This window comes from Camelus ferus, chromosome 11, assembly GCF_009834535.1.
Source record: "Camelus ferus isolate YT-003-E chromosome 11, BCGSAC_Cfer_1.0, whole genome shotgun sequence".
Classification (NCBI taxonomy): domain Eukaryota; kingdom Metazoa; phylum Chordata; class Mammalia; order Artiodactyla; family Camelidae; genus Camelus; species Camelus ferus.
This window is the reverse complement of record NC_045706.1, coordinates 29501811-29516697: the sequence shown is the minus strand read 5'-3', so window position 1 is coordinate 29516697 and position 14887 is coordinate 29501811. Positions and strand designations below refer to the sequence as shown.

Here is a 14887-nt window from a genome sequence, read left to right as displayed (position 1 = left end):
GCTTGGAGTTGGCATCGTAGCCACCTTATAATAATGATGAGAGAAAGGCCAGGGGAGTCAGAAACAGGAACCCAGAGCCCTGCCTGCTCTTCTGTGAAATGTGAGACAGATCTGTGTCACATTAGTTGTCATTTTTTGGGCCACCTGCTACTGCAATTGAAGCCATTATTTTTTACATATGTATTTATGTATTTTAAAATATATATTTTTATTGAAGTACAGTCAGTTTACAATGTGTCAGTTTCTGGTGTACAGCACAATACTTCAGCTACATAGGAACATATGTACATTCGTTCTCATATTCTAATCACCATAAGTTACTACAAGATACAGAATATGGTTCCCTGTGCTATACAGTGTAAACTTGTTGTTTGAAGTCATTCTTAACATACAGAAAATATGGGGGAGTACAAAGTTCTTGGTGGCCTTTGAGCTTTTTAGATCTGTGACGCTTCATAGTGCAGACAGTGGAGGATTGGCATGGTGGTGAGGGAGTACAGGCAGCGAGGCTGGACCACACTTCTGAGAGGCTGTGAGTAGTAAAGAATTAGATGGCATGGAATTCAGTAGGGATACGTGAGGATTTCCTCTATGCCACCGCTGCTGTTGTTGGCTCTGGCAGATTGAGGAGGGACACATATCTTTTGCCGAACTGTCAATTTTCCAGCATGTAATTGGTACTCATCAAATGGTTAACCCAGTTATCATGATTCCATGAGTTCATTCTTGGAGATGTTATTATCTTTGGGTAAACTTTAGATGATCTGGAGGTATAAGAGTCTGCAGATGTGTCCTGATGGCTGTCCCTTGGAGGCAATACAGTGTGATCAGATGGAAAGGACACTGGCTTTGGAGTCAGACAGAATCCACTTCCTTGCTCTGTGCCCTTGGGCTGAACTCCTGAGTCTCAGGTTTCTCACCTGTAAATGGGGATAAGAATACCTATCTCATAGGTTTGGTGTGAGAAGTAAACAAGATAATGCATGGAAAGTGCTGTACACAGTAGGCACTGGAATAATGGGAGAGCATTGGTGGGCACTGCAGGTTGCCTTTCAAACATCACTTCCTGTTCCTTCTCCCTAACGGAACCCCCTCTTTGGTTCAGACGTCTCCCCCAGTGAGGAAACCCAGGCTCAGAGAACTTACGTGGCATTTATTTGGTCTCAAGACCTAACAAGTATCAGAGGCAGCACTTGATCCCAGGTCTTCTGACTCTCAGATCATTTCTAATCTCTAATACCTCTCCTTTTGGAGGAATTAGCACATTTATCTAACATGACAACTAGGACTTAGTTCTAAAGTGTAGTCCAAGCGAGAGACAGAAGCCACAATGGCTTTATGGCCTCAACTTGGAAGTGACAGACCATCTCTTCTGTCATGTTCTATTAGTCACGCAGTCCAACCCTGTTAGAAGACAGAAAGGGACCACACAAGAGTGTGAATACCAGCAGGTGAACTGAAGACATTCATGGAAGCTGGCTACCACAAGTGTCTGAACATTGTTGTGAAAGCAGTTTTGACTTTATGAATCTCCTGAGAGGGATTAGGGTTTCCGAGGGGTGACCATACTTTGAGATCTGCTGACATTGCTAAGATAAGCTCTCATCAATCTACATGATTTATGCTGTTTTGAAGATGATTCTCAGATCTACCTCTTCTGCAGTTGGATCTGAATGCATGAGAAGTCACTTTAAAAATGAGTCAGCCAGGAGGGGCCAGAGAGACTCAGTCTACCTGGGACCTTGCCTCTAATGCCAGAGTGCAGGGCTAGAGAGCAGAGCGGTAGTTCTCCAGGACCGACCTCATAAACTCTGGTGTCACATGGTCACTCATCTCTCATCCAGCGCTTTTGCATCTGTAGATTCATTTTTATTTTCATTGAAACTACAATGTTGTGTTAGTTTCTGGTGTACAGTGTATTGATTCAGTTATATATATGCATATTCTTTATCATCATTTTAAATTTTCTTACATTTTTCGATCTGAACCACCTTCTCAGCTCATACATTCCACAAATTACCAGTTATCAAGTAGTAACTGATTTGTCCTAAGAGGCCTCCAGTAAGCGTCCCTGAGACAGGCTTGATTTCTACATGCTGAGACACGGCAAAGACATCAGCATACAACTCATCCAAATACATGACTTTGGAGACACGAATCTTAGCTCCCTTTCAGAAGAGTCCCAATACATTTAACGTGTGATGCAGTTGTGCACATCCCCTGGGTCGCATCAGCCCCTCTGGATGGACATCTCCTACATGTCCTTCTCAGGACCTTGGCTCTCAGCGCTTCAGCACACAGAGCCAACACTCAGCTACACTGAAGTTTGTCCTGGGAGAGGAAAATAGTGTTCCACGTCCCAGATTTTGTCACAGTAACACTCCGAGTTCAGTTTGCACATTGGACCAAGGAGTTACCTGTCCAGCTGTCTTCCTCCCATATAGCAGTGCCCCCTCCCCTGGCCGCTTCCTGTCCCCTATTTCATGACAACCTGGTGGGCCTGCCAATCACACTCCAGCCTCTTTAACCAAAGCAACGAGTCAAGGAAGGGTAGCTATCCAAGCTGGGTGTGCCAGGGCCTGGAATTATTCTCAGGGAAGCTGAGCAGGGAGGCCCTTTCACCTGGTCTAGAGTCAGAGAACTGGAGGAATGAGGCTGAAGCTGCCTGCAGCACGGTTCCTGTGACCACTCTCAGCAGGTGAAAATGCAGCCGAACAAGACCTACGGAGCCAAGAATCAGGCAGATGCAGAGAGGGAAAGCCTGAGTGTCTGGAGTCACTGCTGCCTGAGGCTGGCTCCAGCGCCCTCGTCCCAGCGCTGTGCTCAACACCCACGAGTATGCTAGTTTTCCACCACTTAGCGCCCTTAGACAGTTGATTCTCTGGGCCAAATTCTATTGTGAGGAATCTGCTTCCTGAAGGAGCTTGTGTGGAGAGAAAACAGTGGGCTGAGATGCAGGGAAGATGTAGACAGAGGACTAAGAAATTGCTGGCCAAACAAAAGGCAGGTGAACCAAGGAACAGCCTTCCGTGGAAGTAGACAGATGGGTGGTGGGGAAACAGACACTCCAGGGACTTTGTGTGTAAATTAGTGAGTGTTCATTGTTTTTTTTTTGAAAGGCAATTTTGCGATACTTCTTTAAGATTTGAAATCCTCCTGTTCTTTGTGCCAATAATTCTACTCAATGCTGCATTGTTTGTTGTGGTAAAAAGCTGGCAGTAGCCTCAAATTGTTGCATCATTAATAAGGGATTGGTTTAGTAAATTACGGAAACATGTCCAAGTTCTAGCGTTAGTGGGAAAAAAGTGTGTAAGACTAAGTAAAGGATTTGTTTATAGATGTGTGTTTTGAATGTGCAAAGGAAAAGGCTCAGGGGACCGTATATTGGATAGTTAGGTGATCTCCGAGAGGAGAGGACTGTCACCAGAGAAGGTTGACTTTCCACGTTTGTATGAGCCCAGAATATTTGGAGAGATTAATTTGCTTCTGCTGTTTTAAGAAAGTGGCATAATGATGGTTCCCTTCTTTCACAGTCTGAGTCCTCGGATCTCTGGTCTAGAGGGGCTCACTCATTCAATTACTTATTCACTCACTTATTTGATCAACAAAGAATTGAGTGAGTGCCAACTAATTAGGGACTCTTGGTGCTGGGCATGTAACTGCAAAACAGAATCCCTACCCTCATGGGTTTTATACGATTGATTGTGAAAACACAACAGTGATGCTGATGAGTGTGGTGGAGAAGCATAGAGGAAGGGACAGGGGCTAGAATGCTGGGGTGGAGGCTGTAGGGTCGTGTGACATATAAAGTGGCCAGAGAAAGCTTCGCTGAGAAGGCAACACAAAGGAAGGAAGGAGGCTATGCAGCTCTGGAGGAGAGGGTCTTCCAGGCAGGCACAGGGGCAGAGTGTACATGAAGTATGAAGACAGGGGCATGGAAAATGAGACAGCACTAAAGCAGAAGTGTGCTTGACTGAGTCTGAGGCCAAAAAGGACTGTGTGGCTGGAAGGAACAATGAGAAACAAAGCCAGAGGTAAGGGAGTGGGCAGGACAGTGTCTGAGGGACTCGAGGCCATTGTACCACTCTTACAGGACAGGCCACTAGAGGGTTTGGATTGACTTGCAAATGATCACTCTGATGGCTCTGTTCAGACTGAAGTAGAGGGGTGCCAGCGTGAAAGCGGGGAGAAGACCAGTTAGAAAGTAACTGCAATGATCAGGTGAGAAAATGACCTGGACCATGGTGATAGAAGGGGTTGGGTTCTGGAGGTACTTGGAGGGTACAGCTGACAGATATGTTGGACGGGATGGAAGGCAGGGCCCAGTATCAAGGCTGTCAGACCCTGGGAGATGACCCTTTCCTCAGGACTGAGGTTTACCCAAGGGGGATTCCACCAAGTCACCCAAAAGGGGCTTTGAGTTGAAGGACAGAATCAGAGAGGGTGGGGTGGAGGTTTGGGGTTTGCTGTTACGGGACAGACCCACGCTGCTGTAGGAGACTCCACCCCAAAGGGAGGTGCCAAGAAAGGTAGATCCCTAGTGCGCGGCCTCGACATGCTGGGTTTGGGAGGGAACAGGACAGACTGAATTTTCAGCCACCACAGCAAGAGAAGCCAGATTTAACCTGTTTAGAAAAACCAAGTGCTGTTTCATTTTCTGTACCCATGTCTTGTGAAGTAAATCGACACCCATTATACACATTTTGTTTCACTTTTGCTTTTAGAGACACATGTATTTTTGTTTGTTCAAAGTATCTATTTTAACTTGCACGAACGTTTCCACCTGTTTTTATTTTACTATTGAAATATTGCTGACTTATGTTGTGTTAGTTTCTGTTGCACAGTGTAGTTATTCAGTTATACATCTTTTTCATTATAGGTTATTACAAGATAGTGAATGTAGCTCCTTGTGCTACATAGGAGGACCTTGTTTATCTATTTTATGTATAGTAGTTTGTATCTGCTAATCCCAAACTCCTAATTTCTCTCTCCCCCGTAAGCATTATTTTTGTAATCCGAACAAATATAAACGTACTTTAGAAAGAATGGTGAAATGGTCAAAGTTAATCAAATCAGAGAGTCATGGAGTTAGCTTACTGAGACTAGAGGAAGAAGTGGGGTCTTCAGAAGGTAGTGAGGTGGTAGCCAGGTGGTGAGTGATTAAGAATGGAGAAGGAGGGTGGGTGACAGTGCAGCAGTGAATATAAGCCTCCTTTGAGAAACTTGGCAAGGGAAGGAAAGAAACAATGAATGGTAAGAACATATGCCACGCAATTCTAAATAAAGTTTATTAAATAGTATGTACAGCAGCAAATGTAGTAATTCAACCTCTATTTGCCAAATCAATCCACTGCAATAAAGAAAAACAGATGAACAGAAAAATCTGTGCATAGTACATGCTTTTGGTGTGTAATTTAAATGGCAATACTTTAAATTAATTGGTTATATATAAGATCAGTTATTTCTCTTTCAGAATATAATCTTTCTTGTAGTAACCTATTCTAGCAATAGGACTTAACACTACTGCAGATAAATAGGACTGCAAAAAAAAAAAAAAGAAATTAAAAACAAAAAACCACTATAACTGAGAACAGTTACCTTCTGTCTCAGAATGATTTAAAATTACACTTTACAATGGCTATTTTTTGTGCTAAAAATCTGCAGGTAAGTTATTTGGAATTCCTTCATTTAAATACAAATGCAAAAAACTTCATGACTTCCTTATTTTACCCCCCTTCAGTTCAAATTTTTAAAATTATTTTTCTATACAAAGTAGGTACATGGGCTATACAAAGTTAAATATACATATTTACAGTCCCACTTCTTAAGCATATGATATTTTTTTCCATGTACTGATCTCAGTAGAGACTGCAAAAGATGAGTAGTTTGCGGCTTGCCTTAACCCAGAAGCATGGCTAATCTATCAAAACGTGTTGCAGGGCATGCCGCCAGTTAGTTGCACTTGCATTAATAAACCTGTATAAATATCTCAGCATAAAAATAGGTATTTTGTATTACTAAATGTCTGAAGACAAAGGAGCAATTGGAACCCTTTGTTCCTTGTTTTGTCAGGAAGCTGAAGTTTGATGCAAATTTTAACATGTGTATCAACAACAGGCAAATCGGGTGAGGCAAACCTGGGAGGCTGGAGATATACAAAGTTGTGAGGCTGGCATCATATGCAAATGTGGCTTTACAAATTGGTTTATATTCTAGCTGTATTTAAAGAGGTGTTCAAAATTACCTACTTTGTAAGCACCCCTCAAAAAACTTACAAGATCATGTTATTAATGATTTGCATCTAAGAAAGACCAGGAAACACATTAGCCAATATAAGAATTACGTTCCAAAATGGGTGAAATGCTGCTGTGCAAAATGCATGTGCGTGTGCACTTGGACTGTATTCCCTGGGTGGAGAGGAGAGACAAACATAGTGCCCTTAGATGGTGAGGTGGACCTTCCAAAGCAATGAGCCTTAAAGAAGTCACTTCACCCCAGGAAGCTCATCCACCCCACCTGCACCCCCAGCCCCACTTCCACCATGAATTAGTTCCACAGCCTTTTCCCTTGGGATTAAGGCTCTGCTCTGTGCTAGTTAAAAACAAATGTCTCTGGAAGGTGGTAACACATTCCTCTTATCAGTCATTTACACTTTAGTGTGAAGGTATTAGTGGCCAGTTGCTTTCCTGAGAGCAGCATTTGAAAGGCCAGGGAGAGAAAGGGAGGATACTGTGGCTGCCTGATGTGGCGGGGTGGGCAGCTAATGGCATCCTAAGATGAACACTGGAGGCAGAGGCCCTGAAGACAAACTTTGCCTCCTTATAATTTATAAAGACTCCAGAATTTGGGACATTGGTCCTGGGACAATTCTGGGCTCTATGCAGAGTGCCGGGGTCTCTGTACACACCCTACTGAGCTGGAATTGCTACTGTCTGTGACCTTGGATGTGTATTTGTGGGAAGGATGAGAGGCTGAAGACCGTGGAGACAGTGCCAAATATTTCCAGCCATAAACTACCCACGGACAAAGCTTCCTCCAGTACCCGAGTTGTTCAAAAAGTGAGCAAATCGAGACAGAAATAAGACAATGCTTTCTAAGATCCCTTCAGGGAAAATTCAACTCTTCCTCTCACACCCTTCTTAGCACATATCACAGTCTCTCTTGATTGAGTATTTTTGTGTGTCCATCTCCCCAATCACCACTGAGTTCCCGGGAGGCAGGGGATGGCTCATTTCTATCTTTGTCTCCAAGGCATCCAACAGAGAGGCTGATAAACATCCTTGAATTGGATACAGTTGTGACCGAACACCGCGGGCATCATAGCGGCTCCCTGCTCGGCTCTGGCCCCACGAAGGACAGACCTCTGGGAGACGCAGACTTGCTGCCTCACACTGAGGGTCACTGCGCCTGCACCTTCCGCTCTGCAGAGGAGCCTCCCAGGGTGCATCAGGAGTCACAGCCCTGGGTGGGTCACCACATTTGGAGTGGCCCTTGGACTCCTACAGGGAGTGAAAATGGAGACACGGTGAACCTCGTCCAAGGCTGGGAGCACCGGCGCCCAGTGTACATCGGGGTCCGTGCTCAATGACTCACCGAACACCAGCCTTGGTTCTCTGTGAGAACATGTCTATCAACCCTAAACTGTCCTGGCCAAAAACAACCTAGAAACGGAAGGGTAGCAATGGCATTCTGGTAAATAAACCTATAAAAGCCAGTGATACAGAAAAGGAGCCACTGCAAAGGCCCTCAAGAGCTACAGGGCTTGTTTTAATCACCTGGAAATACAAATTTACCCATCTGCCTGGCCACCCTGCTCCATGGGCAAGCCTTGTGTGCTTTTTTTTGTCTGAAAAGCAGGGGCATCCATGGCAAGGCTGTATGCAGGCAAAAAGCACGGTGCCAACTTTCACCCCGTTTCCCCACGTCCCCCCAGTGAGGGACGTGGTCTGGGGTAGTGGGGGACTGCCTAGGGAGTGCCCCTCCAGCCCTGTCTGATCTCTAGCCATGCTGGGGGATCAGTGGACTGTGGGGTGATGGAGGAGTCTGTGTGGAGCCTTGGAGAGTGGCTGGGGGCCTGCCAGGCGTTCCGAGGGTCCTGCAGGCTAAACGGCCCTTTTGAGCCAAAGCTGGGCAAGCCTGGGTCAGACCTCGCTGCTCCTGGACTGAGCTGCAGGTCAGATACCTAAGCCGGGGAGGGCAGGGCAGGGCTGGAGTGGCTCCCAGCAGCAGCTAAGTAAATACAGATTTGCGTCATTCCTTTTTTGCATGGTTCAGCCCTGTCTGATATGCAGTAAGCTCAGACAGGCTCAGGGTTTAAACACCACACTTCTCTGTCCTTTCTTTTGCTTCTTACTTTATCCACTGCATTAGTTTTCCTACTGATTTGACATTTAAATAAAGAGACCGGTTCATGAATTATGCTTCATCCATCAATAAAAATCATCTCCGTGGTTTTCAGTCTTCTTATAGATACAAAGGCTTTACGTAGTTGCCTGGGAAAGTACCAAACTGCCTTGTCCTTCTTGAAGTACCTACAAAACAAAACCCAAAACACACACATCTGATGAGAAAACTCACTCACATGAGTTCAGAGAGAGCCCTTGACAACAATTCTGCAGCTTGTAGAAAAGAGCATATGGTTTCCAAATCTCTCCCCTATCTTCTCGTGGCTGCAGAAGAATGCTGGGTGGTAAGCAAGGCGGGCACTTCTAATACTCCTGTTTATTTCAGATGAGAAAACTTAAGCTCAGAGAGCTTAATAAGCATCAGAGGCAGACTTTGATTTTTTGTTGTTGCTGGTGGTGGACTGAACCCAGGACCTCACGAGCGCTAAGTGCACGCACCACCCCGAGCTCTGCCCCCACCACTTGCCGAGGCGGCTCTGACTCCAGGTCTTCTGACTCCCAGCCTGCTCTTTCCAGTACTTCTCCTTTATGGAAGAACGACCACATTTATCCAACATAGCAAGGTGCTAGGGATTTAGAATTTCTAAAAGTCCACTGGATATGACTGCACATTAAAAGGAAATTTCTCTCCTAAGCCTGGACCTAAGCCCCAGATTGCTTCCTGTCTTTACCACAAAGTTCGCTGGGGTTCCCACGGAGCCAGCTGGGAACAAAGCCCTTTTCTGTGCTGCTCCACATCCAGAATTACTGGATCCCTAATCTAGCTCCTTCCCTTGGGGTTCTCTCTCTAAAGCTGAGGGGTGGGTGGGGGTGGTGGCAGATACATGTTGTGTCATTGTTACCCTCGTTAGCAGACATCACAGTTTGATCACTGCATCCTTTCCCCAGTTGGCTTCTATAGGGCCTCAGAAGGCTGCTGAGCACAACGTTGGAAGTGGCGACTACCAGGGGGCTGGAGTTGTTGCCCGAAGTGAAACTTCAAAGCTGAAAGAATGTGTCAAAGCTAAAGGACATCTAAAACAGCCAGCTGAAGGCCGAGGCAGGGGGGCCGGGGGACCGTCAAGGAGGCTGCAGAGAATCGAGATGGCGAGGCCCAGAGACGCCCTCCTACCTCTCCTTACAGGTGAGAAAAATGAGCTCTGCTGGTTACTTTTATTCATCGTCTGAATATGAGGCCACTTTTCCAACTGTTTGAAGAATTAAGGAATCTAAAATACTCCCTTTATCTAGCGGCTGGGAAAGTACCTCACCCCATCCCAAGTTATCATAAAAAACGTAAATGTTCCTAGAAGAATTTAACTGCTAATCCCTACTAGCCTGCACTCTGATATGGCAGCCACGTGTGGCTCCTGAGCCCTTGAAACATGGCTGGTCTGGACCGAGCTTTGCTGTGACTATAAAACACACGTCGGCTTTTGAAGATCTACGCACAAAAAGGAGAATGTAAAATGCCTCCCTCGCAATTTTTTTATACTGATGGCATGTTCAAATGATAATATTTTGAATGCACTGGGCTTAATAAAATATTATAATTAATTTCACTGGTTTCTTTGTACTTTTTTCACTCTGGCTTTCAGAAAATTTTAAATTTCATATGTGGCTTGCACGACGTTTTTACTGGACTTTGCACTGCACTTGAATGTTGCTGATTTGTCAGATCTGGTTTCCTTCTGAACAGGACGACTCAAGGTAGTGGGGACCGCAGGCTGTGGGGGGGGGGGCTCTGGGAGGAGGGGGTGGCTTTCTCAGAGGCTGGCGAGGCCAAGCCCAACCTTTCTGGCTTCCCATTTATGCTGGCCCTGACATGACTTCACTTTAGCAAACATCTAGAGAGATTGGGAAAGAGTTGGTCTTTGGAAAGAAGTTAAAGCCAGTTGTTGAAGGGGAGAACTGAGACAGAGTGTGGGTGGTTCCCAACATCATCTCTGTGCCTGAGTAGAAAGAACACAGGCTCAGGGAGAGATGGGCCTGAGTTCAAATACAGGGCCTACTGTTTGCTCCCAGGGTGGTGACTTTGGGGCTAGTTACTTAGCCACTTTAGGTCTCAGTTTTTGAATCTGTGAAAAGAAGACAATTTTTGCCTTCGGGCTGTTTGTTGAGAGAATTTCAGTAAGAAAGTATATCAAGCAAGCATCTGTTCTGTTACAGAATCTCAAATTCTGATCTTTTTCTCCTCCTGATGGTGAATCCTTTCTTAAGCAGGTTGCTTTGAGTAAAGTTATTCAAAGCCTGGAGTCAATAAGGTTTTTGGAATGTCTGCACCTAAGCTTGAGTTTCATGGCAGAAACCTAGGCTCAAATGCTGTGCTGTTCCATACGGGTTTTAAAAAATAAAATGTCCAAATGTAGGACTGGCAGATGCACAACAGAAATGCCAACAGAGCTCAGTGAGTGAAGCTGGCACTTCTGTTGCCCTTCCATGCAGCAGAGGTTGGCATATGTGGTTTTCAGGTTCAGTGTTAGTACCGTTGTCACTGCCTTGAGAGCAAACGTGGTGGCCCCGCGTTCCTGATGGCGTTACAGGAAGCGAGAAGGCTCTTCCTTCGGTGCAGAGAATACTGCTTTTCTCATGACTCATCACTGCTAGGTATTCCTTCAACTCACAAGTAGTAAGACAAGCACGATGAGATCACGTACCGACAAACCACCCGTCGTCACACTTCTCCATGACGTCAACAATATCTCCATCTCGGAGCTCCAATTCGTCCTCATTCTGTGGAATATAGCTATACAGTGCTTGGTAGCTAAGTCTATAGAAGAGAAAAAGAAGTCTTAAGTGGCTCAATCACTGATGGGATTCAATAGTGAGTTTTTAAAACCCATTCAGTTCAGTCAACATTTAGGTAGGGCTTCCTACTCACCAGTGGGAATAAAAGTGTTTTATTGGCTATGTCTCTAGTAACTTAGCATTTGGGGAGATCCATTCAACATGTGATAAGTAAATTAAAATTCACAGGGATGGGGAACTTCTGAGAAGCAAGTCGTGATCGATCCTCTTAGTTTCATTTGGTTAGCGCAGCCAAGCTTTTTTGCCCAAATACTCCCCTTTAAAGTTAATTCTTTTTCTTAACATGGATAGGACAATCCATGTAGATCATCAAAGATAATCAGAAGTGACTTGGGTCCAGAGACAGACACTATATTCTGGTTACATACAATGGGGAGGGTATGTCAATTGTCATGTATATATTTATATAATTTTTAAAAGTACGTCCCAATTGCCTCACTGTTCAGCAAAGCTACCTTGAGTTTCTTTACTTGCCAAGACACATTTCATTAACTGCTTTTAAATGTGGATGTCATTTTTCTGGAACTCGTGAAAGCATTTCTATGCCAGTGATGTTGGGGTTAAGATTTTTATTTCTTGCTAGTTGGCCTCAGGCAGTTTCGTCTGTCTGTTCTGACACCAGGCTCTGGAGAAAGCCGGACTACTTGTGGTGAAATCTGATACTTGCTCTGGCAACAAATAAAAGATTTTTTCATTTATTCCTTTGACAAACACTTAAGAAGCATCTACTGTGCACCAGTTCACAATTCTGTTTACTCGCTATTTTGAAATGCAACAGGAGCAGGCAAAACTTTGCAAATGAGCTGGTCATCTACCGTTGTCAGCAGATGTCAGTGAATCCCAGTGTGTGGGCAAGAGAGAGTAGAAACAAGAGGCTGATTCTCTGCTAGAACCAAAGGGGCAATTTAATTTTACATATTTATCCAAATGTAGTGAAACTTTGGTAGACGGATCTGTCTGCCAGGAAGAAGGTATCTGCTGAGGAATTAAGAGATGTAGATGGGTTTCCAGTTGGTAAATGAATACATTTCGATGCTTCTGTATCAGCCTGCTGTCTCCCAACCAACCTAGACTTTCAGGATGCCCTCATCCCCTTCATTCCCACTGCGCGGCTTTGCTGGCCTCAGCTCTGGGACATGACTGCTGCTATCTGTCCCCTCTTTTCACCCAGACAGCAGAGACTGACTGGCCCATAGTCCTTGCTGCTGGGTCCCCTGAGCTTCTGGATGGTCGTCATACTATTTAGGACACAGTTCCACAGATTCCTCCCCCTGCCTCCTCTGCCAATTCTGGTGCCCGATTCCGAGCAGAGGGCTCTTCGCTCTGCCCTTGTCTCCTGAGATGAAGCTTGTCGTGGGCAGCACTTTAATTGTCCTCCCCTGCAGGTTCAGGTCCCTACACCTCCCCTCTCTCCCTCCTGCCCCCATTTCCATGTCCCTTCTCCTGGACATGCTGAACTCCCCTTCCTGGGCTATTTCCTTAATTTACATCTTTTCCCTTACAACTTTCGATTTGGCCAACTCCTCCTTAAGTACAAATGTGCTTATGTCATGGCATCCTAAACACCTCCCCTGACTCTGCACAGCCCCCGCTCCTTCCATTCACTGTTGCACTGTCAGCCTTTCTAACGGAGCACCTGCTTTTGCCGCTCCAGCACTGCCATCACAGAGGTCACCAACAGTGTCTCCAGCTGCCATCTGGAGGGTACTTCTCCTTTCCTACCCTCCCTGACCTCAGAAGCAGGGGCACTGGGGGGAGGGTATAGCTCAAAGTGGTAGAGCACATCCTTAGCATGCACGAGGTCCTGGGTTCAATTCCCAGTACCTCCTCTAAAAAGTAAATCGGTAAATAAACCTAAGTACCTCCCTCCCCCACACAAAAAAACCTAATTAAAAAAAAAAAAAAAAAAAAAAAAAAAAAAAAAGCAGCAGGGGCACTGCTGACCACACACTGCTTGCTCAGTTGCACACAAGTGGAACTAGACCCTCCCAGACCCTCGCCTGTGTCTCCTGCTGCTCCTTCTCAGTCTCCTTTGCAGGCCTTAAAAGGCACCCTAGTGCCTTAATAGTTGGTTCCCCAAGGATCTACCTTCAGTTCTCTTCTCCCTTTATTTATTACCTTTATCTCCTTGGAGAGCCTTACATACTTCCAGGCCCTGAGCTCAGGCTCTCATCACTTCTTTGCTGGATTCCTATCTCCTGACCACTACCTTTGTCCTTTGTCTCTGGAATCCACCCTCCACTCTGTTGCCTGACTTATCTCCCTAAAACAGAACACAATCAATATGGTCCTCATTTTATCAACTGTCAGTGGCTCCTGAATGAATGCAGACTAAAATCCAAATTTATTTTGTTTGCATTCTGGATTCTACAATCTGGCCCCCAACCTACTCCTTGAGCTTTGTTCCATCTTCTCCGTGAACTCTGTACTGTGGCCACAGGGGTCTTCAAAGTTCTCCCAACACACCACCTACCCCAGGCCTTTGCACGTTTGGTTTCCTCAGCTGGGAAGAGCTTTTACCTTCCTGTTCTAGCTCTCAAGTCCAATTTGTCTTTCAATGATCACTCCAGAGTCCCCTTCCTCTGTGAATGGAGTTTACTCTTATGTGCTTAGAACATAGGAGACATCCAATACTTTTTTTTTAATGAATGGATCAACCCTATTCATTCATCTCTAGTCAGAATTAACCACTCCTTCCTCTATATTCCCACACTAGAAATGAAACCAGTCAGCCCAGCTCCCGTCTGCCCTGTATGACAGTTTTCTTTACCTCTCTCCTCCAGGTAATCCGTAACCAACTTTATTTACCTGCCGCGTGTTTTCATGTGGGCTGATGGGACATGGGCTTAACTAGAAACCCTCAGAGAAGCTGAGGATTGGTTCATCCCCTACATGGTGGCCCTGATAGTGAGTCAATGACCCACTTTCTAAGGCCAACAGTCTACTGAGAGCACGAGAACCGAGCTTTGCCAAGTATACTTACAAATCCTGGGAGGTTTGACTCCTGTCTGGGGTGACTCTTCGCTGCTGGGCTTGAGGTTGCTGAGAAATGATTAGAGATGATTTATTGTCAGAAGGGGATACCTTGTGATGAAAGTCAAGGGGATGAGAAACAGTGCTGCAGTAATGGACAGATTTTTCGGCAATGTTTATGATCTCATTGCAAACTGCTTCCTGTGAGGTGGCCCCGCGATTTCCAGAAACCCCCATAAAACAGTCAACATGGGGACCAAAAAAAAAAAAAGAAGAAGAAAGAGAGGAAGAGATGTAACATTCCAGACGATGTACATAAGTCCAAGGAAACAACAGAGTTGAAGATCCAGGTTAAAAAAATAGATATTCCAGTAGTGGAGTACAGGAGGGATCCAGGCGTAAGCATGGAAGAAACAGGTAAAATACAGAAGAATTTGGGATTTAGTATGAATATTAAAGAAAAAAAAGGCAGCAGCATAAAAGCCTGTAATTAGTGAGTAACTGTTACAAATGGAATAACTTCAGGATAGAAATGCAAGTACGTATCCCCAAATCATGCACTAATACATTAATTTAATCCCACATGTAGGCAGAGTAAATAACAATATTGTCTCGAAATGCCTCTGCTTTTTTTTTTGAGAGGGTGGCCTATACTCTCAACCACAACAGCCATACAGGTCTTGTAAGTAATGGCTGTGCGTTAACCAGGCATCACTCCGGCC

General features: G+C 45.1%; 1 protein-coding gene across 50 annotated transcripts in view; it reads right to left on the bottom strand.

Annotated features, from left to right (window-relative positions):
- Positions 1-5264: 5264 nt before the first annotated feature.
- SORBS1 (sorbin and SH3 domain containing 1) overlaps positions 5265-14887 on the bottom strand; it is a 208338-nt gene continuing 198715 nt past the window's right edge. For 49 of the 50 annotated variants that reach the window (XM_032491233.1, XM_032491239.1, XM_032491236.1 and 46 more), the window contains 3 exons: positions 14176-14234; positions 11042-11154; positions 5265-8531 (listed from right to left, as the gene is read on the bottom strand). In XM_032491233.1, coding sequence (XP_032347124.1) covers positions 8464-8531; positions 11042-11154; positions 14176-14234 — 240 coding nt within the window. In that variant the 3' untranslated portion in view covers positions 5265-8463. Of the gene's footprint in view, positions 8532-11041; positions 11155-14175; positions 14235-14887 lie in introns of those variants that run through there. The other variant, XM_032491253.1, reaches the window with a different exon arrangement.